Below are 27,269 nucleotides of genomic sequence, written 5' to 3'. Positions count from 1 at the left end.
CACTGTGTGTAGGTAACTTTAGTGCTCAATACCGGCCTGGGTGTAATAAAGGGTCTCCAATAATGTTATGTTGTTACATCTCTGTAGGTTAACACAGAAAGGTTTGAAATGGAAGCTCGAGGTGTGAACCATGTGGAAGGTGGATGGCCTAAAGACATTAACCCGCAAGAAATGGAACAAACCACCCGTTACCGGAAGAAAGTGGAAAAGGATGACCATTATATCACCACAATCACTCAGCTGGGCGGTGTAAGGATTTTATAGTGGTCAATGCTTCACTAAATTTGCATTTTCTCAGCTCTGGAGATATTTTAATTCATTTGTCATACTTCACAATACACTACTGAACACCTCGCTACATGCTACTTTACTCAGTGAGGTCTCCTGGAAATAATATATATATTAAATTATATAAATTGTCTGACACTTCTTGTATCTATCTAAAGGGCCACTGAGCAAAAAATGAAAGTTGAAGCTGTATGGAAATACATGATGTAGCACACATGTAAAATTTCCCGTACAATGACCTAACACTTAAAGTGCACCTATTGCCAACACTCAGTGGAGGGTGTGCAGAACCAATTTTCATGAAAATCTGGCCTATCAATAGACTAACAACCAGAAGTATCACTTGGCCATCCACTGATGTTACTGGTTCCTAGTGAATTTATAGGCTGTATTCTCATATCACAGAAACTTAGGTACCATTTATATACCTCCCAGCTTTCCTGAATTGAGGGCCATCCCGATGGGGACAGCTGTGTCCCTATTGGTTGAAAATTAGGGAGGTATTGCCTGTTCAGTACTGCTTCTCTATGGCAATAAAGGTTTTAGAAGGGAGGGGATGAGAGAACAGGCAGTCTAGCTCTTCACAAGCACTAAGCACTCCCCGCTGTGTGGACACACCCATATTGTACCATAGCCATACCCCCTGTCCCAAGGCAGCCTATCCAAATGTTGGGAGGTGTGAGCTTAGGGCAGTGAAATTGTATACAATCCTGTAGCTGTACCTGAGTGTAAGGTAGTTGCCTTTTGTTATATTTTTGTTTTAGGATGTGTGTACCTATGTGCTATATTCTTCTGTAGACTTACAGACAGGAAATCTGGTGTTCTTAGAAAAACTGCTTCCCCATAATCACAGACATCTCACAAATATATTTAATTGTACCAAGCTCCTGAAAAGTTTGTTAAGTAGCAAAACTGGATTAGTCTTTGCCTTTTGCATAACAGTTTGGTAGCTGAGGGTGTATTTTGATGTGTACACGAGGGTGGGGGGGAGCAGCTTAGCCAAAGTGTTATGTATGTTTTATGGCATAGTTCCCTTTGCAGAGAAGAATTTAGACTGTGGGCATGTAAGTGTATCACTGTAGCTGGTATTGTAATGTGTGTGATTTAGTGGTATCACTGTAGCTGGTATTGGGCATACTGTAATGTGTGTGATTTAGTGGTATCACTGTAGCTGGTATTGGGCATACTGTAATGTGTGTGATTTAGTTGTATCACTGTAGCTGGTATTGGGCATACTGTAATGTGTGTGATTTAGTGGTATCACTGTAGCTGGTATTGGGCATACTGTAATGTGTGTGATTTAGTGGTATCACTGTAGCTGGTATTGGGCATACTGTAATGTGTGTGATTTAGTGGTATCACTGTAGCTGGTATTGGGCATACTGTAATGTGTGTGATTTAGTGGTATCACTGTAGCTGGTATTGGGCATACTCTAATGTGTGTGATTTAGTTGTATCACTGTAGCTGGTATTGGGCATACTGTAATGTGTGTGATTTAGTTGAATCACTGTAGCTGGTATTGGGCATACTGTAATGTGTGTGTGTGTGATTTAGTTGTATCACTGTAGCTGGTATTGGGCATACTGTAATGTGTGTGATTTAGTTGAATCACTGTAGCTGGTATTGGGCATACTGTAATGTGTGTGTTTTAGTGGTACATGTAACGGTATCACTGTATCTGGTATTAGGAATACTGTAATGTGTGTGTGATTTAGTGATATATGTAAAGTTATCACTGTAGTTAGTAATGGACCTAACTGAAGAAGGCCACTTGGAGTAGAAGTTAGGATCTCTGCTTGTACTGGAAATTAAAACGTTGTATTTAACATTAGATCACCTTTGAACATTAATAAAGGAATTATGATTAACTATTTTATAGAAAGCAACTTGCATTTTAGGTTTATTAGTCCTTTAAGAAGGCCGAGCAGATTAAGAGTAGACACAAGCCCATTTCATCCCATTTAAGATTCTAATAGGTGTCTTCTAGGTATCCGATGACACTAATGTTAGATTTATAGCAGCTGACATAGCAGGAAGTCTGTTCACTTATGGATTTCAGTCTGATCTTCTGTCTTCAAACCACAAAGTGCAGCAAGAGGTAGAGCAGACCACAATGGTTACACATTAACTGATTGCAAACTGTTGTCTTGTCATACAAGGTGATGGAGCACTGCATCAAACAAAACAACGCCATCAATATTTACGAGGAGTACTTTGAAGAAGAGGAGGAGCTGGAGGGGATGGATGAAGCTCCTTCTGCAAAGACCATTAATGTATTCAGGTACAATACATAACACAGACAGATTATGAGCAGCTTGTGTTAACAGTAATGGTAATTCTTGAGTGCAGTGTATGACATTAGCACCCAGATCAGCCTTTCAACCATTTCTCAGATAACTTTGTATGTAGCGAATAAGCTTAGAGTGCAAATCGATATATTTAGTAAGACACCCCTTAGCACCTTGTAACATGACATTGTTATTCTAACAGAGACCCCAATGAAATCAAGCGCACGGCTACACATCTCTCCTGGCACCCAGATGGCAGCAGAAAGCTCGCCGTCGCATATTCCTGCCTCCAGTTCCAGCGTGCCCCCAAAGACATGAGCTACGACTCCTATATCTGGGATATTGGTGATGATGATGGTTTTTAAGTAATATGAATTATGAGTAAATACACTGTAGAGGTAGACGGCATTGTGTTTAAAGTGTCTTTGTTTGCATGTTAACACTATAATATAGCGAGTGCAGCCAGTGGCAGACATTGCCATGTTTATTGCAGACATTTCTGAGCTTGCATAATTGTGCTGTAAAATTAGGTACCGACTCTGAAAACATGTTTAACATTTATTTCAACCTCTCTCTCTCTCTCTTACTTAGAAAACCCAAACAAGCCAGAACTGACCCTGAAACCTGTGTCCCCACTTGTCAGCTTGGAATACAACCCCAAAGACTCCCACATCCTGGTTGGAGGGTGCTACAATGGACAGATCAGTAAGGAAGGGGGAGGTCATCTCTCGGGGAGATTACTCCATGACCCAATAACCCTCTTTAGTCTGCAAAATCTGTAGACCTCTAGAGATAGTTTTGTTGTTTTGTTTTTTCTAGTTCTTCTTCAGTGTGCAGTAGTTACTGTTGTTGTTACTGTCTGTTTAAATACTATTTTTTTTCTCCTTGGAGTATTGAAAAAACTGATACAGGGCTGATACAGAGTTGGTTGCAAAATGTGCAAAAATTACTCTTTAAAAAAAAAAAAAAAAAGCACACACAAAAATAGTGTATTTTCACCCATATGCAGATCCGTACAGATCTCAAGATGCTCCGTTTCTGCATTGGCAGCATATGTGCCTGGCTTATGGCAAGTCATCATCATCCCCACACCCGGTGCCAGATTTGTGCAAGTCTGCATTGGTGCATATGCGTATGTTCTCTTTTTGGGTATGCGCAGTGTGAATTTATGCAGTTTACACTACACAAGTTGGCGTAAGTTCCACTCTGAATCAGAGAGAGCAACAGCGACTGCTGCAAGCTGCACACTATCAGAAATGTACATTGTTTGGATTAGCAGGGAAAGCCTTTCAATATTATGTCCTAATAATATATGTTTTTAAAAGAATATGAAAGAATACTGACTTAGTTTCACAGCACTGTGTTTCCATGTCATGTCTGTTTTTATTGTTAATTAGGAAATGATTTCCACAGTGTAATTAAATCCAGTGATAAAACATTGTTGAATCATTAGTGCGAGATTTGTCTCTCCTCTGGGGAAAAACTGAAATAATTTTATTTAAGTAACATTTCTGTCCTCTTTCCTCTCTTACATTAAGTTTCCAGTTGTGAGTCATTGGTCACCAAAGAGATTACACTTCCTGTCTTAAACAGCATTGATGGATAGCTAATCATCTCCTAAAGAGTACTGCTAGATAGATAATCCTCTCCTAAAGAGTACTGCTAGATAGATAGTCCTCTCCTAAAGAGTACTGCTAGATAGATAGTCCTCTCCTAAAGAGTACTGCTAGATAGATAGTCCTCTCCTAAAGAGTACTGCTAGATAGATAGTCCTCTCCTAAAGAGTACTGCTAGATAGATAGTCCTCTCCTAAAGAGTACTGCTAGATAGATAGTCCTCTCCTAAAGAGTACTGCTAGATAGATAGTCCTCTCCTAAAGAGTACTGCTAGATAGATAGTCCTCTCCTAAACAGTACTGCTAGATAGATAGTCCTCTCCTAAACAGTACTGCTAGATAAATAGTCCTCTCCTAAACAGTACTATTAGATAGATAGTCCTCTCCTAAACAGTGCTGCTAGATAGATAGTCCTCTCCTAAACAGTGCTGCTAGATAGATAGTCCTCTCCTAAACAGTGCTGCTAGACAGATAGTCCTCTCCTAAACAGTGCTGCTAGACTGATAGTCCTCTCCTAAACAGTGCTGCTAGACTGATAGTCCTCTCCTAAACAGTGCTGCTAGACAGAAAGTCCTCTCCTAAACAGTGCTGCTAGACAGAAAGTCCTCTCCTAAACAGTGCTGCTAGACAGATAGTCCTCTCCTAAAAAGTGCTGCTAGACAGAAAGTCCTCTCCTAAACAGTGCTGCTAGATAGATAGTCCTCTCCTAAACAGTGCTGCTAGATAGATAGTCCTCTCCTAAACAGTGCTGCTAGATAGATAGTCCTCTCCTAAACAGTGCTGCTAGATAGATAGTCCTCTCCTAAACAGTGCTGCTAGATAGATAGTCCTCTCCTAAACAGTGCTGCTAAACAGATAGTCCTCTCCTAAACAGTGCTGCTAGACTGATAGTCCTCTCCTAAACAGTGCTGCTAGACAGAAAGTCCTCTCCTAAACAGTGCTGCTAGACAGAAAGTCCTCTCCTAAACAGTGCTGCTAGGCAGAAAGTCCTCTCCTAAACAGTGCTGCTAGACAGAAAGTCCTCTCCTAAACAGTGCTGTTAGATAGATAATCCTCTCCTAAAAAGTGCTGCTAGATATAGTCCTCTCCTAAACAGTACTGCTAGATAGATTGTCCTCTCCTAAACAGAACGGCTAGATAGATTGTCCTCTCCTAAACAGTACTGCTAGATAGATAGTTCTCTTTTAATCCGTTCTGCTAAATATATCCTCTATTAAATGTTGCTGATAGGTAGATAGTCATCTCCTAAACAGCATTGCTCACCACATAGTCCTCTCTTAGTCAGCACTGTTATAGAGAGCTCTAGGTACCGCTACGGGAATTCTAATTAAGCTCTGTTAAGAACCGTGGGCACCTATTAGTAAACTGAGTAGTAAAAGTTAAGTTAGTTTAACATTGTCTTTTTGAGTGATAGTGGTCTACAGCTCAGCGGCACAACATGGGCTGCTGATGGTGGAAGTAGTCCTGCAGAGTCTTTAGCCAGTGGTTGGTGCAACTTCTTAGGGTACCCCTGGGTGACTGTGTGCCCTGATAAACCCAGATGACAATAGCTCTTTTAGGAGACCTACTTAATAGTCTAACGGCATCTAAGGAACTCAACTGTCAATATTTAAGAACAAGTGATGCAACACATAGTACAACATACGGTAATATATATATTCACAAGTACATTGTCGCTGAGAGGAGATGCTAGGCACTCCTAACTTTTATTTGTAATGCCCACAGTTGCCATCCCCAACTTTGGCCTCTTTCTGACCATCCTCTTGTTATTCATCAGCTGACTAACCTGCAGGACTGTACCCTGTAGGTTCACTTTGGTGGTGTCCGTCACTCCCTTGCAGTAGTCCCTGGAGAATATTGGGGGTTCCCATTAGGCTCTGCTCCCCAGTTTAGCCATCGCAATTCTCTATAGCCGTATTGGTCCACATCTGGCCTTTACTGTTAATATATCCTAAATATTTGTTTCTATTATTTTCAGATGAATCTGTCCAATTCAGTTTAATCCAAATATATCTTATATCTCACTTTAGACTTGGTTACACTTTCTCCATACTGAATGTTTGCACAAACACCTTGTCTTGTTCTCCTTTTTTAGCATACTGGGACACCCGTAAAGGGGGACAGCCAGTGGAACTGTCTGTCATTGAACATAGCCACCGTGATCCTGTTTACAAGGTTATATGGCTTCAATCAAAAACTGGCACCGAGTGTTTCTCGACTTCCACAGATGGTCAGGTGACTACAAGACTTATTTGTAGTGGTGCAAAAAAGTGTCTAAAATGTCTAACATAATTCAAAACTAGCCAGTTAGAGGACAATTAATTTTATCCAGTTTTAATACAACTTTTAATGTTTAGAGATTTATCTCTGGAGTTGCTATTTGGTGTAGAAAATTATTTGTGATGTTATTTGCAAATGCTACATAAATAATACAGGAAACGATCTCATGCAATTGCCAACAGAATGATACCAAACTCGATATAATTAATATGTTGGAAACCTTAAAAAGCCTCTTCACCACTTTATATTTTATATTAAAAGATAGAAAATATGTTAAACATATTTAAATGTTCCAATAATAATTATGCTGCGGATTAATAGCATCAGAACTGAATGTAGTAAACAGAAATTATTAATTACCGCCTTCATCCAATTATTAAACTTCAACAGCCACCTCTCTTGTTAGCCATTTTATGCTCAACAGGACTCCCTAAAGCTTCATTTACTAGGGGCTTACTGACAAGAAGCATGATGTGTATGGAAAGAAAGGTCTTAATGGTCCCAGAATAATAAATGTATCAGCCAGAAATTGTATGTCCCAGTTATTACACTGACACTGTCCATTCAAGCAGCTATCTTATAAATTGTACTCCAATATGTTTTCACAAACAAACTTTTCACAGAACATTTTGTGCACATACAGAATTATCTAAATTTTATATATTAAGAGATCGTTTAATTAGGATCGCTCATCCTCACACACATAGATACAATTGTATATTGGGCATCATATTTCTGAATGGATCTTTTCATTAAGATTTTTCTATTATGATTTCTTTTCACCACATATGTGTCAATAATTGTAAGATCTCTTCTAATAATAGGGATTGTCAGAAGAAATTGTATGGGGGGCATCTTGCGTCATTACAAGATTTGTGAATTTTACCTACAGGTCTTGTGGTGGGACATCCGAAAAATGAGTGAACCGACAGAAAAATTAGTTCTGGATATCACAAAAAAAGGAAACCTTGATTTGGCTTTGGGAGGCATCTCTTTGGAGTTTGAGCCGACTATAGTGAGTGTGTTTTATTTTACCAATGTATTATGCCCTATTCAAAGTGGTCACAACAACATGTTATCACTGCATGAGAGTCACCAGCAGTGTTAGTGTTGGGGTAATAGCAGGGCAGGCTGGGTTGGGGGCAGGGCTGCATCTGCCCCGGGCCGGTTCCATAGTTTGTACCTTGGGCTGGGTCACTGGACCTCCTGCATTGTTTTCCCTTTAAAATGTTCCTAATAGACTGCTGGAGTCATCTTCCTCCCCTGGCTAAAACTGGCTAAAATATGTCAGCCCTTCCCTGGGTAATACCGACCCTTGGCAAAGCTGTAGCCCATGCCACCTCACTAAGCTGCTGAAGGGGGTGGGGCCATGACATGTAATTGTGGCCCGCCATCCAACTCTATCCCCATCAGTTTAACCCTGAAATTCCGCTTGAAGCAATGTTATGTGTGTGTGGCTCCCTCTGAATGCTGCTTTGCTTTGCAGAGTAGAATGAAGCAGGACATATCTCCAGACTGTCCCTGCAGACTGCACAGGAGAATTGGTATATGTATGTGTGTGGCCCTTTCCCTTGTCATTAATTTCCCACCACACTACCTTGTAATTCTTCCCATATCATCCTCCCTCCTTAATATATTTATCAACCACAGCCCCATTCATTTTCCTCACTCTCAGCCTCCTCAGTAATTTAACACCTTCACTTTTCCCCTGCCCTTTATTTGCTTGTAGAGCAGACGGGATGTCAGGCTCTGTGGTGATGTGATTATACAGCTCCTAATTGTCAGTGACTAGAAGCCTGGTGCTGCACTGTGGCATCACCGCACACTGTCATAACCCAGCCCATCACTAAGGAGAACAGTGTGATGTCTATAATCACATGACCACGGAGCCTGACATCTGCCTCCTCTACACATCAGCACTACAAGAGAGAGGAACGACAAAATCTTTTTACACCACATATTCAGCGATTTAGGCGATCCCTAAACTGCGGTGAGCAAGGACTTAGGTCGCCTAGTGGAAGTGCTGTCCCTGGTCATAGATAGATATAACAATTTGAAAAGTGACAGTAATAATGTGAATCTGTTTTAAAATTAACTTGGCCGCTGCATATCAGTTTTGATGCCTTGCAGAAGCCATTTGCCTTTTCAGCATACACTCTTTTATAGGCATTTCTGATTATTGATGACTTTATAGATTTAAAGATGCAAGATGTCACTGTAGTGTTATGCTGTTGGCAAGAAACACCTTTCCATTTTAACCTGGTCTGTATATCCATACATACTGAAAAAGCATGGCACCCAATGTGTAGCATGGCATCACTAAGACTGGGCATTCAGTGCACAACAGGAACAGTTGGTGCAAAACACATCTACATATAAGGTGAACCTCATGTAAACAGCAGGTTTGTTGTCCAGTTTGGGGTAAGGAATGAGTGAGATGCCCAAGAATGATCTGCTTGAAATAAGATCAGATCATTATTGGGCACGCCTGTGAGTGCAGCCTGTGAGTGCAGCCTGTGAGTGCAGCCTGTGAGTGCAGCCTGTAAGTGCAGGTATCTGAGTGACAAATGTTCAGATCATATCCTTTTAGAACTTCTGTGCATGAATCAAATAGAGATCCTGCCGGATGGCTGCTCTGGCCCAGCGGCTGGATTAGCCTGTTTGTGGCTAGCTTTGTATGGCTTTGGTATTCTATCAATATCTGTTATCTAGATGCATGGAACACAATAGTCCTCCTATTACACAACGTGCTACAACTCTTCTATCCTTTCCTTTAGCCAACCAAGTTTATGGTGGGAACAGAACAGGGCACGGTGATATCCTGCAACCGAAAAGCCAAGACACCAGCTGAAAAGATTGTGTGCACTTACAGTAGTCATCATGGGCCTATATATGCTGTGCAGAGAAATCCCTTTTTTCCCAAAAATTTTCTCACAGTTGGTGATTGGACAGCCCGGATCTGGTCGGAAGACTCCCGGGAATCCTCTATCATGTGGACAAAGTAAGCTGCTGGTCATTGATACTGTAATAGTGAGAGTGTTAGTTATAGTGGAAAAACCTGTGCGCCTGTATGATAGAATATCTTCTCTGATGCTCATAACAGTCCCACATCACAGAGCAAATTGATGCTGTCTCAGTTATTTGGGAAAACAATATATAATTGTCCATGCAACTGAAGTTCCTGGTCCATGCTGGTATATTTGTGTTGTCCTCTTCAGTGCATTACATATACTTCAGTTATATGTATATATTAGTGGATAGACTGCCCGCATATCTCATGATTCAATGATAATATTCCATTAATCACCGTGGCATGAAGCAGTATTTATACACTGTAGCCTTGCAATTCACCAGTAACAAGTGGGGCACTTCATGAGCGCCATTCACCAGGCGAACGTTTCTGGTAAAATAATAGGCTGCCCCCACTGTATATAAACAGGTGTTCTGTAACCTCTCCTCATTAATATATAATTGACACTAGTGACTCAACCATGATGCTGGTTAGGGATTTACTATGTAGGTTAATAATGAATATTGGTAAAGTGGTGCTTTAATTTTACTGATGATCGGCTTACGGTATAACCATTGTATTCTGTAGTATACCCAGCAGATTTCCTTTCTTCTACATTTAGATATCACATGAGTTACTTAACAGATGCTGCCTGGAGTCCAGTACGACCATCGGTGTTCTTGACCACCAAAATGGATGGGACCCTGGATGTTTGGGACTATTTATTCAAACAGAACAACCCCACTCTGAGTCTAAAAGTCAGTACTAAGGTCCATGGGAGATGGGTGGGAGGAATAGATATTTTTTTTTACACGAACGGTTCACGTTCATCTCACAGTAACTATCTTGTGGTAAATCATAATCAGCTATTTATATAGTACCACTAATTCCGCAGTACTGTGCAGAGAACTTGCTCACATCAGTCCCTGTCCCATTGGAGCTTACAGTATAAATTCCCTAACATACACACACACAGACCAAGAGAGACTATAGTCAATTTGATAGCAGCCAATTAACCTACCAGTATGTTTTTGGAGTGTGGGAGGAAACCGGAGCACCCAGAGTAAATCCACACAAACACGTGGCGAAAATACAAAATCCATAGAGATAAGGCCATGGATCAAACTCATGACCCCAGTGCTGTGAGGCAGAAGTGCTAACCAATAAGCCACAGACTTCTGTGGAATAGTCCACCCAATGTCAGATGATCCCAAACGAGAGAAGTTTTATTACACACTAAATAATTTCTGTTCTAACCATAAAGCGACGTATGCGCTAGACACAGTTTTATGTTTTCCCTCTATGCAGTCTGTGGGTAAAATGAAAGGTTGTATCTACCACAGCTTTTCCTGGTTTTTGTTATGTTTTTGTTCCTTTCTGGATCTGGTCATGTCACACATTACATCACACATATCCTTTGCTACTTGACCATGCCACCAAGCTATTGTATTGTACAGGGGTTATCTCTGTTAATATGATTAACAGGAGGGCTCCAGAAGTGGATACATGGATTATGGGTGAAAGCATAAACAAAGGAAACTCTACTGAATGTGGAGCACTGCAAGACGACTTACTAGCAGAAGAATATATTTATGTATTCCTCCCTTAGTATTTACATTAGACAAGAGAACATTAAACAATAGTGATACAGCCACTTTGTTTTATTCTATATAAACACTTTGTGTTTTATTTTATTTTATTCATTCTGTTTTATTTTCGCTTTTTTTTTGTTAGAATATCTAAAACAGTAATGTATCTTTCTACCCTATATGTGAGATGTTGGCCCATGATCTCTAGTTACACCGATTGCTGCTCTTGATATGAAGCAAACAGTGATTATATATTGTATTTCCCATGTGTAGGTGTGTGATGATCCTCTCTACAGCCTCCGCTTGCAGGATAATGGAAGGTTTGTAGCCTGCGGCTCTAAAATGGGGCTGACAACACTGTTGGAGCTGTCGCCTGGATTGTGCACAATGCAGAGAAATGAGAAGAACCTGGCAACTGCTGTAAGTCCCTGAGCAGCTTATCTGTAATATAAATCACAGCGATATGTACCACTTGTCCCACATGTCTGCTTTGTGCAAGACTCCCATTGTTATATGGTTTTATACATATAGATTAGTAATACATCTTATATTTACTTCTCCATTGTCCATGAAACAATATTCTTATATATGTTTGTAACCAGTCAACACAGCTTAACACACCTATGTAACATATTAAACATTAGTCCTGTGTCGCACCCCACATCTGTAACCTCCAAGAGCTCCGTATCCTACAATCCCCCCCCACCCCCCCTCTACACCTTTCATACAGAACGCAGACCAACAGGCAGGTAACCTGCCCTATTATTGTGTGCCTTATACCAGACATATCAAACTGGTGTTTTGTGAGCAACATGTGACCTGCTTTTTCCTAATTTGTTGCCTTCAACCTCTGTTTTGTGTTCAATCCCGCCCCTGTGGTGTGTACCCTTTAAAAACTGCTGTACGACACTTCCTTTTCTAGTGCTTAAATTTGGGTTAAAATTTGACAGTGGTTTTTTAAATGGTGTAATAAATATTTTTTGTGTCATGTAATGAAATCAAGAATTAAGTCATTTTTTGTTCCAATTGGGAGCCTTCAATTATTTTTTTCCCCAATTTGTTCCCTGTGTCAATTGTATTTGAAAAGTCTGCCTTAAACCTTCTTATTCCCTGTACTGTATACCTAATCACTACGGGGCTCATGGTAAGTAGAGAAAGAAAATACGTTCCAAAAACTAACAAGAAAAGTTTAACATTTGATAGCAGAAAATGCATTTGCTATTCGGTTTGATTTAAAGACAAAAAACGCTCTATATAAAATAGTATAATTTTCCTTCTCATGTACGATAAAAATGAAAACGAATATATACCCACATCCTCATATAATATATGTACGATCAGTGAAAAAAGCCCCTATCAGCTTCAGAGGTGCTAAGGATAGGACGTACGCCCAAATCAGCATCAGCCCCTATGTGAAGTAATGTATACTTTATAACTTTTACATACTGTGAGAATTATTTTATATTTGAAGTTTTGCCCTTCAGCTTTTACAGGAGAAGTACAAGACAAATGTCGTTTTGTAAAATGTATGATTTACATTTATGAAGTAGGCCTAAATAGCAGCAGTTTTTCACATGCAGGAGTGTATTATTAATAGGGATGTGCACCGGCGACTTTTGAGGTCTCGTGTTTTGTGTTTTGGATCCGGATTTTCGTTATTTTTGAGGTTCGGATTTGTCTCGCAAAACACTTGACGAAAGGTCTCGGTTCGGATTTAAGGTATTGGATTCGGATTTTTTTTGAAAAAAACATAAAAAGTTTAAAAATCAAGTTTTTGGGCTTATTTTCACTCCTAGGCTATTATTAACCTCAATAACATTCAATAACAAGCATTTCCACTAATTTACAGTGTATTCTGAACACCTCACAATATAGTTATTAGTCCAAAACGTTGCAACAAGGTATCTTTCTGGACTGCGTAGAGGAGTGGGTCACCACAATATATATTAAAAACCCTGAACTTTTATGATTCGCACCAATAAATGTACCTGGACTGCGTAGAGGAGTGGGTCACCACAATATCTTAAAAACCCCGAACTTTTATGAATCGCACCAATAAATGTACCTGGACTGCGTAGAGGAGTGGGTCACCACAATATATTAAAAACCCTGAACTTTTATGATTCGCACCAATAATTGTACCTGGACTGCGTAGAGGAGTGGGTCACCACAATATAAATTAAAAACCCTGAACTTTTATGAATCGCACCAATAATTGTACCTGGACTGCGTAGAGGAGTGGGTCACCACAATATATTAAAAACCCTGAACTTTTATGATTCGCACCAATAATTGTACCTGGACTGCGTAGAGGAGTGGGTCACCACAATATCTTAAAATCCCTGAACTTTTATGATTCGCACCAATAATTGTACCTGGACTGCGTAGAGGAGTGGGTCACCACAATATCTTAAAAACCCTGAACTTTTATGATTCGCACCAATAATTGTACCTGGACTGCGTAGAGGAGTGGGTCACCACAATATCTTAAAAACCCTGAACTTTTATGATGCGCACCAATAATTGTACCTGGACTGCGTAGAGGAGTGGGTCACCACAATATATTAAAAACCCTGAACTTTTATGATTCACACCAATAATTGTACCTGGACTGCGTAGAGGAGTGGGTCACCACAATATAAATTAAAAACCCTGAACTTTTATGAATCGCACCAATAATTGTACCTGGACTGCGTAGAGGAGTGGGTCACCACAATATCTTAAAAACCCTGAACTTTTATGATTCGCACCAATAATTGTACCTGGACTGCGTAGAGGAGTGGGCACTGGGCACCACAATAAAATATATAAAAAACCTTCAACAGATCTGCATTACACTACACATACGGCTGCTCCTCCATCCTCTCCATCATATACATGTTGGAGTTTTAGCGTGTGACAACCTCTTGTTTTTGATAATGTCAGTGCATTTTGAATATTTTTCAATTTGCCCCACACCACTGAATGTACTTTATCTATGATACGCAATACGCATCTATCTATCTTGACTGCGTAGTGTGGTGGCCCCGGTACACAATTTGGTACCGAGGCCACAATATAATTAAAAAACCCTCCACGTGTCTGAATTCCACCAAACAAGTATCTGGACTGCATAGTGGGGTGGCCCCGGTACCCAATTTGATACCGGGGCCACAATACCTCCTCCAAACATGGTACAGACAATTCGTCATTGAGATCCCAGACAGACAGGGTCAAAGTGTTATTGTTTGACTTTGTAAACCCAAAAAACTGTCCCTGTTGCACATAGTCGTGCAATGAAGACTGACTTTTTCATTTAAAGGCACGATCTTTCAAGTGTAGTGTTTGTAAGTCTAAGTCATATTATACTTTTGGTAAAATTGGTTTATTTTGTTCCTCTTTATGGTAATTAATTAGTAATAGAATTAAAGTATGAAATAGAATTAAAGTATGAAATAGAATTAAAGTATGAAATAGAGTGGTATATAGAGTTGTAGTGTGGTATAGATAGAGTGGTCCACACAATATAATAATAATAAAACCCTCAACTGGTCTGAATTCCACCAAACAAGTATCTGGACTGCGTAGTGTGGTGGCCCCGGTACACAATTTGGTACCGAGGCCACAATATAATTAAAAAATTGGGCATCAACTGTCACCGTTGTTTAATATCTGATACACCAAAATATGGACTGCACAGTGGAGTTGCCCCGGTAGTAAATTTGGTGCCGGGGCCACAATACCTCCATCAACCCTCTAAATCCCACTCCACTGATGGCGGACACCGGGCGCACGTCTAACACCAACATTGCAGTTACAGCCGCAGTTATACGCTTTGCAATAGGGTGACTACTATCGTATTTTGTGGTCATGGCAAACGACTGTTGGACGGTCAATTGTTTTGTGAAAGACTTAGCGGTCTTACGACTTCCCCTCTGGGAAGATGACCGACTAACAGCAGCAACAGCAGCAGTGGCAGTAGTAGGCGTACCGCTGCAGGATTCCTCGGATGAATCCCGTATTGAGGAGGACTCAGTCTGGCTGCTGACTTGGGCTGCAGGACTGAATCTGATGGAGATTGTGGAGGAAGTTGACGAGGAGGGTGTTGCTGGTGTGTATCCAACTGGACCACGGGATTTAGGTGTCCCTGTACCGATGAGGGTCCTAGCCCCAGTTCCTGAACTAACCACTGAACTATGAAGGTTATTCAGGTGACGTATAAGGGAGGATGTTCCTAGGTGGGCAAGATCCTTACCCCTGCTTATTTGAGCTTTACATAAGCTACATATGGCCATACATTGGTTGTCTGGATTTGGATAAAAATAACTCCAGACCGAAGAGGTGCATTTTTTGGTCTTCTGACCAGGCATGACGATGGGCTTTTTCATCCCATGGACATCAGCTGTTTCCCCCCCTGGTGCCTCATTTACAATAACCACATCACCATCCTCATCATCAAGTTCCTCCACAGCGCCAGCTACATCATCAATAGCCTCCTCCCGAGCCACCTCTTCCCGTACAGTGATGGGAAGGTCAGGCTTGACAACCACCAACACCCTTGGACTCGCCTTGGGGATTTGTGATAATTTCTCTTTAGAAGGCACAGTTGTTTGCTGTTTTGTTGCTGACAGCATAACTCTCTTCAATTTTTTGTAGGGGGGGGGAGGAGGAGGAGGGCTAAGATCCGTGGGTGAAGCTGAACCACTAGTCATGAACACGGGCCAGGGCCTAAGCCGTTCCTTGCCACTCCGTGTCGTAAATGGCATATTGGCAACTTTACGTTTCTCCTCAGATGATTTAAAGTTTCTCTTTTTGCTACTTTTTCTTAACTTGGGCTTTTTGGATTTTACATGCCCGGTACTACGAGATTGGGCATCGGGCTTGGAAGACGACGTTGATGGCATTTCATCGTCTATGTCATGACTAGTGGCAGCAGCTTCAGCATTAGGAGGAAGTGGGTCTTGATCTTTCCCTACTTTATCCTCCAAATTTTTGGTCTCCATTATATGTAGCACAAGATACTGCAGAATGTGTGAACTTGGTAATATTGCAGTACCAATGGACTTATACTGCTGGATTGGTTTTGCAAATTTGGTTATAATTATTATATATTTTTTTTTTTTTTTTAATTTTTTATTTTTTTTTACTTTTTTTTTATTTTTAAAAAACTTGGGAATAGTGGGGAAAAAACTATGCCCTTAGAAGCACAGAGCACAGGACACAGCACCACTGGACTGAACAGGACACGGCACAGGACCCAGCAGCACTACGGAACTCAGCAGGACAGAGCACAGGACACAGCACCACTGGACTGATACTGCAGAATGTGTGAACTTGGTAATATTGCAGTACCAATGGACTTATACTGCTGGATTGGTTTTGCAAATTTGGTTATAATTATTATATATTTTTTTTTTTTTTAAATTTTTTATTTTTTTTTACTTTTTTTTTATTTTTTAAAAACTTGGGAATAATGGGGAAATAACTATGCCCTTAGAAGCACAGAGCACAGGACACAGCACCACTGGACTGAACAGGACACGGCACAGGACCCAGCAGCACTACGGAACTCAGCAGGACAGAGCACAGGACACAGCACCACTGGACTGATACTGCAGAATGTGTGAACTTGGTAATATTGCAGTACCAATGGACTTATACTGCTGGATTGGTTTTGCAAATTTGGTTATAATTATTATATATTTTTTTTTTTTTTTAAATTTTTTATTTTTTTTTACTTTTTTTTTATTTTTTAAAAACTTGGGAATAATGGGGAAATAACTATGCCCTTAGAAGCACAGAGCACAGGACACAGCACCACTGGACTGAACAGGACACAGCACAGGACCCAGCAGCACCACTGACCTCAGAAGGACAGAGCACAGCACACAGCACCACTGGACTGATACTGCAGAACACAGCACAGCACAGCACTAAACAGCACAGCACTAAACAGCACAGAACTAAACAGCACAGAACTAAACAGCACAGAACTAAACAGCACAGAACTAAACAGCACAGAGGACCACCTAACACACCCTCCCTCTACCCTGATCAATGCCCGAGTGAAGATGGCGGCGACTAGCGGGGAATTTATAGGATCCGAGTATCGCGAGATCCGACAACGGGATTATGAGTCAGAGCCTCAGTTTCACTTTTGAATTTGGCGCCAATACCCGGATCTGTCTCGGATCCGACTCGGATCCGCAACGTTCGGGTGGGCTCGGATTTCATAAATCCGAGTGCGCTCATCCCTAATTATTAACAGACAAGATCAATTAGTTCCCACCATATACAAATTCAAGCGTATCTCAAGATAGGTTTCCGTTTAGATCTGGGTGTAGGCTCTGCCTAAACATTACTTGCTGTACGTAAACAGACAGAACAGACTACAATATATGCACAAGTGTATGTACAATGTTAGGTCACATCAGGACCCATAATAATATATTTGTTATAAATAAATGAAAAACTCTTAATAGTTTAATCATTAATAAAAATATGTTTTTAATGTGTTCTGTACATACAATGCGTTTTTATGGTCTATCTTACTTGAATACACATGTTCTGTGCTAGCTAGTGGCACACATAGGTGTAGTTGATACTTACACCGTCTGAAACCAAGCGTCCTTATGAGAAACCCAGGACCTAAATAGTCCACCCCTTCCGTCCCCTATTCCACCTCTCAAGACATAGGTAGTCGTGTCATTTGCGTTTGGACATGAATTGCAGGACTATCACCCAGGTTAAAGAACAAAAGAGAGTTAGATGGTTACAAAGACCGATAAATAAATATTTAAAACACTGCAATTATACATTAATTGAAAGTCTGATTCCTATGCTGACCACACAGTCTGTGATATTGCAGCACTTGTAGCGCCAAAATATTCTTAGAAATGTCCAATAATTATCCTATTGATATGATCATTATTGGGCATGTTCGTAAATCCGCTATCATCCTGCATGTGTGGTCATCTTCCTCCCAGGCTGATAGGCCCCAGTGACATCAGCAGTCATCTGGCTACTTGGGTAGTACCAAATATCCAGTTCCTGACCAATCAGCCTTTGGTAAACTCCATGTACTACACCACTCGGGTCCATCTTCGAAAATACCTTATTGTGACAGTGAATTGCTCTTTAGTCATCTCCAGCAAACTAGAGAAAAGTCATCTCCATGTGGTGTTAAGAACTTGGTTGTATGCTACGTGTGTGAAAGGGTGTACACTGTGGATAGAGTAGGACATGTATTAAGCAGACACTCATGGTTACATAGATCCAACTCCTGCATACTCCTGGGGAACAGCCCGCCATTCTAAAACTAAGGTGGCTATTGCACATTACCCCACTTTATGTGTAGTGCCCACTTGTTACTGTACCTAGAAAAAGGTGAGCTGAACTCAAACAAAATATCCATCCATCAGTATCTATTAACAAAAATCAAATTCTTGCAAAAGCTTACAGTGAAGCCATGTTAGGTTCTAACGTCGCAGTCTTACTATTCCCATTGGTACTCAGATGTTTGAGCGTGAAACGAAGCGAGAGAAGATCCTGGAGGCCAGGCACCGAGAGATGCGTCTGAAGGAACGAAGCAAGGCTGAGCCAGGCAAGGAGGAGGAAGCCAAGGATGATCAGCCCGAGGAGAACATAGAGGAGCTGATCACCAAGGCTGAAAAAGAATTCTTTGAAATAATAGAGTCTGAGCGCAAGCGACAAGAGCAAGAGGAGAAGAAACGGCAGGAAGAGGAAAAAGAGGTATTATCACCAAATGGTTTTTCACTTTCATTAAGGTTGATGTGTTGCTGCATAAAAGCCAGAGATTAGCTAAGATATTCATAGTTACATTATAAATATTATATTTATATAGTTACATTATACAGGCACACTTGCTGAATAAAATACATTCAGCGGGATTCCTTGTTACCAATTTCACACCACGTTAGTTGCAGAAGGTTTGACTATTCCGTTTAAGGTCTCTGGTAGAACGATTTTATTTATACTTGTTTGGCTCTGGGTTTCTGATTGTTACAAAACACCACTAAGAACATCACGGTTAAAATAATAAACCCACTGTAAGCCATTCCTCTGTCCTAAGGTTTGTTTCTGTCACAGAGCTTGTAGTGTGGAAATCTTCTTAAAAATACAGAATGCACAGTCATGGGCAAAAGATTTGAGAATGACACAAGTATTGGTTTTCACAAAGTTTGCTGCTTCAGTGTTTTTAGACCTTTTTGTCAGATGTTGCTATGGTATACTGATGTAACATTACAAGCATTTCATAAAAGTGTCAAAGGCTTTTATTGACAATTACATTAAGTTTATGCAAAGAGTCAATATTTGCAGTGTTGACCCTTCTTTTTGAAGACCTCTGCAATTCACCCTGGCATGCTGTCAATCAACTTCTGGGCCACATGATGGCCGCCCATTCTTGTCTAATCAACGCTTGGAGTTTGTCAGAATTTGTGGGTTTTTGTTTGCCACCCACCTCTTGAGCAGAGACCACAAGTTCTCAATGGGATTAAGGTCTGGGGAGTTTCATGGCCAAAATTTCCATGTTTAGATCCCCGAGCCAATTAGTTATCAATTTTGCCTTATGGCAAGGTGCTCCATCATGCTGGAAAAGGCATTATTCGTCACCAAACTGTTCTTGGATGGTTGGGAGAATTTGCTTTTGTAGGATATTTTGGTACCATTTTTTATTCATGGCTGTGTTCTTAGGCAAAATTGTGAGTGAGCCCACTCCCTTGGCTGAGAAGCAACCCCACACATGACTGGTCTCAGGATGCTTTACTGTTGGCATGACACAGGACTGATGGTAGAGCTCACCTTTCCTTCACCGGACAAGGGTTTTTCCAGATGTTAGTCCTGTTGTGGCAGGGCTGAAATGCAATGGAAATGTTGTTTTTGGGATAAAGTTCATTGTTATGGCAAAGAGGGATTTTGAAATAAATTGCAATTCATCTGATCGCTCTTCATGACATTCTGGAGTATATGCAAATTGCCATCATAAAAACTGAAGCAGCAGACTTTGTGAATAATAACATTTGTATTATTCTCAAAACTTTTGCCCATGACTGTATTTGGACATTATCCTACATAATCTGGGTAATGGTGACCTGACCCATTTCTTACATTCACTGTATAACATATGGCTTGGTATATTGTGGAAGAAATAGATGTTAATGATAAAAAAAAAACAGTCCTCAAGTAGCATATAAAGAAGTGTGGAGCTACAAGTTACAAATGCACTCATAAGTTTTACTTCTAGTCTCTCACAGTGCACCAAATCCATAGCTGCTATAGCATGTCTGCACATCTAGGGGTAAATGTATGAACATGCAGGTTCTTCAACACCCGCGTGTTCGGCGATTAAATTTCAAGCGGCGCTGCATTGTAAAGGGAAACTTTTCAGCTCACCAGAGCTGAATATATTTAGCATAAAGTTATGATTGTGGAGAGAGTACACAGCAGACTTCCTCTCACTAATCCAGTAGAAAAGCACTGCAGCCAGTCACTTTTACCTACCTTTTGCAGAAAAGAGCTGATAACAGAGGTAACTAGCACACAACGGGTATGACAAAACACTTGGTTATTAGTTACAAAAGAAACCTTTACTACCCAGATATGAGGACCATCTAATCGTAGCTACTTTGTATAGCGCCTACATACTGATTTCCACTTGATATCTACTATTAAAGTTGCTCCTACTACATTGGTAACTAGGCACAATTTGAAGTGCTAAAATATTTACATTATGTTTCTATATTCTACAGGAAAAAGAAGTGTCAGAGGAGAAAGATGTGAAATCAGATGTGAGTTTCATATGTACATCAAATCAGATGAATGTCTATGCTTAGTCAAAGGCAGAATTCATTCTTATTTTTAATTTTGAAAACTATGGGCGCAATAATCTGTCAAAGTCTATTTTTAATTTACTAAGTCCTGTAATTCCAGAATGGTTGTTTTGTTTTGTTTTGTTTTTTTGTTGTTTTAAATTATTTAAAGGGGAAACAGCACAAGAAATACAAACATTTTATTGATCAAAAGGATATGAGTAAACAAAATGTCTCCTCTTATTTTTATGTTTTATACTAGTGGCGGAGGGGGAGAGGGAGATGGATCAGGGCTGGGGGGGAGGAGGTTAAGGGGGAGAAGAGAGGGGGGGGGGGGGGAGTAGGGAAGGCCCAAATTTCAACAATGCTATTACTAATGAAAATATATGCAACATGTCCGGGGACAATCAACCTATGCAATTAGAAATCAATCTTCCAATATAAACGAGGCTCCTACCGATGGTGGGATCCGGAGGTGGCCCAAAGGCTATGTGCTAATAGCGGAAGGGAGAGTCGAGGAAGATATGCAGCTACGGCTTTCTTATAAATACCAGGGGGGCCCAAACCTTGTTGAATTTATGTGATTTGTCATGTAGATAGTATGTAATACTCTCCATGTTTGCGATATGCCATATGTAATTCTGTAGCACCTGCATGGAGGGAGGATTAGGGTCTTTCCAATGTTTGGCTATCAGGGACTTAGCAACTGCGAATATATGAGAGATAAGCTTGTTAGAAGGGGAGCTCTCCTCAGGAAAGGGGCGAGAGAGAAGGAACGACCAAAGGTCCTTATTGACCTGTTGTTCAGACATGGAGTTTATAAGTGCGAGAACCATGGTCCAGAAAGGTACCACCATATATGTAGCATCGTACCCCTCTGACCACATTCCCGCCAGCAGCTCGGAGTGGCCGTGGGAAACATTCTAGATAACTTGTCTGGAGTATAATACCACCTATAATACAATTTGTATGCTGTCTCCTTAATTAGTGTAGAGATCGAGCTCCTGACAATTCCCTCTCTGACCTCCTCCAGACAAGACTCATCCCGGGGGGGGTCCCATCCCAGGTCTCTTTCCCATTCCCGCTCATGCCGACCTGACGTCTCGAAGGTGATCTCTATCAGTCAATTATAGATTCCAGATGTCATCCCCTTGATAAGTGGGAAGTGTAAACACATGTTCTCAAAGAAAGTGAGGGACCGAAGAGCGTCAGGGGAGGGCAAGGACATAGCAAAGTGTTGGACATGGAACTATTCAAAGAAAAGCAGATGAAAAGGTTGAAACTTACGGAAAGGATCTGACATTAAGGCCCAAGTTTCATTAACAGCCAGGTCCAAGACCACATGTATTCCTGTAATCAGTGCTTAAATTGCTGTGATAACTTACCAGGGGAAAAGTGTGGGTTGCTCCAGAGGGGAGCTAGAGAGGAAATGAGGGAGGACAATATGTGCTAAACCCGGCATGAATCGTTGATTTGTTTTTTAAATTAAAATAGATTTATTAAAGGGCTTAAATGCCGGTTTTTGGCAGTTTTTCTGGATTTGCTTAAGGCCAAACTGCTAATAAAACAGCTAAAAACCACAGTTTAAAAAGCACTACTTTACAATCGCCATCCCGACCTTCAACATGGTAAAAATACAAACCATCAGGGATATTAGATGCTGTTTGACAAACCGCCAGGACAACCACCAGAAAGTAAAAAAAAGAAGGTGGTTGCGAGAGGCAAGATTACATGCTGTTTGAGCTACAGTGCCATTCAGAATGTAAGCCTAGGCATTATTGACTTATGAATTATGGGTGCAATCATTATTTGTTGATTAAGGGGCACAATTAATTAAAAATATTAATAATGTATAATTAACTTCTGGGTGCAATTTTTCCCCCCATTATATTAATGGGACAATATTATTGTATCATTATAGGGGTAATATGTAGTGCTACATTTGTGCACCATAAATAATTATAGCTCCATTAGCAATCAAATGGTATTGCCCAGTTAATATAATATATATATTTATATTACCTCCATAATATAATGCAATAATATAGGCCCCTTAATAAAGTGAAAATAAAATTTGCCCCCAGAAGTTAATTATACATTTATCTTTCCCCTTAATCATTAAATAATGATTGTCCCTATAATTTATAAATTAGTGATGTTCTAAATAAGGACAACCGGTATAAGAAAACTTTTTTCTGGCAATTTTGAGGGTTGATTTGAGTAAACTGGCAGCGGTTTAGGGTGTTCCATCCGCCACACATCTCCAGCCATTTAATATCCCACCCTCAAACCACCCTATAGTAAATGCGCTAGTGTGTAACGGTTAGAAGCATTCATGAACAATCCAAAAAAACTCACAGTAATAAAGTGGATAGAAGGTAATTAAGGTACGTGGCGATGCAAAAATTTCCACAGCTACTTTATCTGAGTTTCACTGACAGGTAAGGACTGTGATGGAGCTATATAATGTGCAATATATATAAAATGTGCAATATCTATAACTTAATTTTGTTTGCTTTTACCAAAAAGACATAATGACAATATTTAAATAGGTAAACAAGCTTTGGAGGCTATAATAGCTATCTTTTAAATACCAATATATTGTTATCATATAGAAACTGCCACTATGGGCTAAATTCACTAAAAATCGTGTGTGGTTGCGGTTTAGAATGGCAAACCGCCGCATTTACTATAGGGGGTGGTTTGAGGCTACAATGTAAAATGCCTGGCAATGTGTGGTGGGTTGAAAACATATAAACCACCGGCGTTTTAGTAAAGCTGCCAGCGGTTTGGCAAAAACCGCCAACAAAACCGCCAGGAAAAAGACAGGTTTTTCTGTACCTGCTTCTGATTGGCTTGTACAAACAGCATGTTTGCACTATCTTGCCATTCAGAACATAAGACAGTAATGACATATAAATTACAGGGGGAAATGATATTGTTCTCATAATATAATGAAAAATAAGTTGCCCCATAAGTTAATCATAAGTTAATTTTGCCCCTTAATAAATAATGATTGCCCCCATAATTTATATGTCAGTTCTGCTCCCTCTTATGTTCTGAATGGCCAGATAGCACAAACAGCAGCAATTTCAGCAGTCCCGCCGCTCACAACCACCTCTTTTGTTTTGGCCATTTGATGGCGGTTTTGCAAACCCCAGCTTAGTAAATCCGGCTGTTTGTATGTTTATCATTGTTAAAATTGGGATGGCGATCTGTAAAGTGGTGGATTTTGAAAATGTTCATTCTGGCCATTTTAATGATGGTTTTGCCTTCAATAAATCCAGCGGTTTTAAAACAGCTGGAAAAACAGTCAAATACTATCCGTTTCATCACACCGCCCTTTAGTAAATCAAGTCCTAGGTGTGCTCTGCCAAATACCTATGGTGCTAGTCTAATGTGTCTGTCCGCACTAAAGGCTCCTGCCGCTTATGTGACATTTTTGTTCATCTGTTTCCGCCTCCTTAACCAAACATTCTCAATATGTTCTTTTTCTTTTTAATATAGGATTAAGCACATTCATTGGTGCTACAAATGGACCACAAAAGGCTTCTGCAATAATAGAATGTATCTCTCTTTATACCATTGTTACAATATTATGTGTTATAGTCTTTTTTGTAAATTAAATATGGAAATAAATAATTTATTGCAACATGGTATTTTTTTTTTATATCAATATTTTATATTTTTACTCTAAAAAGTGAATAGGGAATGCTGTACAAAGAGCTGCATACTGAATGGTCTGACAATGGCAACACTCTAAAACGATTGTCACTAAGACTGACAATATGTACATAAAGAGGAATACATATCAGATAATAGAATATTACAGTAAATGACATCAAGCCCAGACATTTTGGTTGATGTGTGTGAAGTGTTACAGACATGGTTAGGGAAAGTAGATAAAATAAAAAGTTGAAAGATGTGTTGTACAATGCAAAGTACGATTTTGTGTCCTTATTTCACGGCACAGTGATGGGCAATGAATTTATTTTTCTGCATTTTCACAATTCTCTATTTAGATATGGTACTGCCCTACCAGTGCCTTACCTCATGTATACTACTGCTTTCTCCAAACATGACCTTTCTATGACATGGCTATAAATTATTCTGAGACAATCTGCTTTACTGCTCCAAACTCCAGCACAAGGCTCTTAACATCTTGTAAGCAATCTAACATAACCCCTCTTCTCCTGCTAATCCCAGCTCAATGGCACAGGAAAGAACATAAATAGTAACACATTGTTTCACACCATCAGTGTTCTCCCCGCACCACCTACACAATACTACCTGCGTTCTTTCCGCACCACCTATACACAATACTACCTGCGTTCTTCCCGCACCACCTATACACAATACTACCTGCGTTCTTCCCGCACCACCTACACACAATACTACCTGCGTTCTTCCCGCACCACCTACACACAATACTACCTGCGTTCTTCCCGCATCACCTACACACAATACTACCTGCGTTCTTCCCGCACCACCTATACACAATACTACCTGCGTTCTTCCCGCACCACCTACACACAATACTACCTGCGTTCTTCCCGCACCACCTACACACAATACTACCTGCGTTCTTCCCGCACCACCTACACACAATACTTCCTGCGTTCTTCCCGCACCACCTACACACAATACTACCTGCGTTCTTCCCGCACCACCTACACACAATACTACCTGCGTTCTTCCCGCACCACCTACACACAATACTACCTGCGTTCTTCCCGCACCACCTATACACAATACTACCTGCTTTCTTCCCGCACCACCTACACACAATACTACCTGCGTTCTTCCCGCACCACCTACACACAATACTACCTGCGTTCTTCCCGCACCACCTACACACAATACTACCTGCGTTCTACCCGCACCACCTATACACAATACTACCTGCGTTCTTCCCGCACCACCTACACACAATACTACCTGCGTTCTTCCCGCACCACCTACACACAATACTACCTGCGTTCTTCCCGCACCACCTACACACAATACTACCTGCGTTCTTCCCGCACCACCTACACACAATACTACCTGCGTTCTTCCCGCACCACCTACACACAATACTACCTGCGTTCTTCCCGCACCACCTACACACAATACTACCTGCGTTCTACCCGCACCACCTACACACAATACTACCTGCGTTCTTCCCGCACCACCTACACACAATACTACCTGCGTTCTTCCCGCACCACCTACACACAATACTACCTGCGTTCTTCCCGCACCACCTACACACAATACTACCTGCGTTCTTCCCGCACCACCTACACACAATACTTGCCTTTACAAGCCACCCGTGCTTTAATTTTTCACTGCAAAGTCGCCGGTGACTTGCAGAAATCGGAGGATGATACATTTACCCCCTAGTCTTGATTTAATGCTGTAAATTTGCTATATGTGGACCCCAGGACTATGTAAGACAGGAGTACTTTTAGGCATGAAGTGGGTTTGGGTAAATAAATATTGACAACACAGAGGGTGGTATTTGGTAAATTTTCATAGGCATATAGGTGAATGAGTAAACCTTGACGGACATAACTAATAAGCGTTGTGTACCAAGTGGGAACTTTGTAAACATTTACAGACATGATGAATAGGTAAACATTTAAAGATATGAGAGAAAACTTGATAAACATACCTATAGAAGAATTAGTAATATTTACACACATAAGAGTGAATAGGTAACTATTAGAGACGTAAGTGGATACTTTATACATTTACAGACATTAAGGGGTACTTGGTATATCTCTAAAAAAAATAAGAAAAAAAGTTGTGAAAACCTGGCAATAGAATACACAGATACACATTTAATTTGAAGGTGATATGTTCTGAGATATACATCACAACATTAAAACTATTGACAAGTGAAGTGAATAACATTGATTATCTTGTGACAATGACACCTGTCAAGGGGTGAGATATATTAGACAGCAAGTGAACAGTCAGTTCTTGAAGTTGATGTGTTGAAAGCAGGAATAATGGGCAAGCGTAAGGATCTGAGTGTCAGGATTCCCAATATAAAAACCCTTGAGAGAATGCAAGGTGAATGAAGTGGTTTTTATTTAACACGGGTTACACAGGTAAGTGATGCAATAAATGGTAAGGCATGAAAACTCAACAGAGTATGGCCGTTATAGCAAAGAGTACTTGGACTCTGGAGGCTCGAGGCACTGGATGCGTTGCATCACAGGTAGCAGGAGGCACCGGATGATCAGCAAGTCGAGAAAGTATAGTGATCTACGAAGATAGTGGAGATTACACACAGGAAGCAATAGTCTGCGGACCGATACACCAGAGATACTGAACACAGGATGCGATGGTCTGTGAGGCGCTACCGCTAGGCAGTGGAGATGACACACAGGATGCAGACT

The 27,269-nt window shown here is 40.5% G+C and overlaps 1 protein-coding gene across 2 annotated transcripts in view; it reads left to right on the top strand.

The window, feature by feature from the left end:
- DNAI2 (dynein axonemal intermediate chain 2) overlaps positions 1–24,769 on the top strand; it is a 33,368-nt gene extending 8,599 nt beyond the window's left edge. The window contains exons 3-14 of one of the 2 annotated variants that reach the window (XM_075216833.1): positions 88–249; positions 2,449–2,570; positions 2,780–2,922; positions 3,169–3,282; positions 6,288–6,427; positions 7,365–7,487; positions 9,250–9,473; positions 10,105–10,240; positions 11,345–11,491; positions 18,566–18,802; positions 20,821–20,859; positions 24,388–24,769. In XM_075216833.1, coding sequence (XP_075072934.1) covers positions 88–249; positions 2,449–2,570; positions 2,780–2,922; positions 3,169–3,282; positions 6,288–6,427; positions 7,365–7,487; positions 9,250–9,473; positions 10,105–10,240; positions 11,345–11,491; positions 18,566–18,802; positions 20,821–20,859; positions 24,388–24,393 — 1,593 coding nt within the window. In that variant the 3' untranslated portion in view covers positions 24,394–24,769. Of the gene's footprint in view, positions 1–87; positions 250–958; positions 1,022–2,448; positions 2,571–2,779; positions 2,923–3,168; positions 3,283–6,287; positions 6,428–7,364; positions 7,488–9,249; positions 9,474–10,104; positions 10,241–11,344; positions 11,492–18,565; positions 18,803–20,820; positions 20,860–24,387 lie in introns of those variants that run through there. The other variant, XM_075216834.1, reaches the window with a different exon arrangement.
- Positions 24,770–27,269: the final 2,500 nt, after the last annotated feature.

This window comes from Mixophyes fleayi, chromosome 6 (assembly GCF_038048845.1).
Source record: "Mixophyes fleayi isolate aMixFle1 chromosome 6, aMixFle1.hap1, whole genome shotgun sequence".
NCBI lineage: Eukaryota > Metazoa > Chordata > Amphibia > Anura > Limnodynastidae > Mixophyes > Mixophyes fleayi.
Note: the sequence above shows the minus strand (reverse complement) of the source record. Positions and strands in the feature narration are given on the sequence as shown.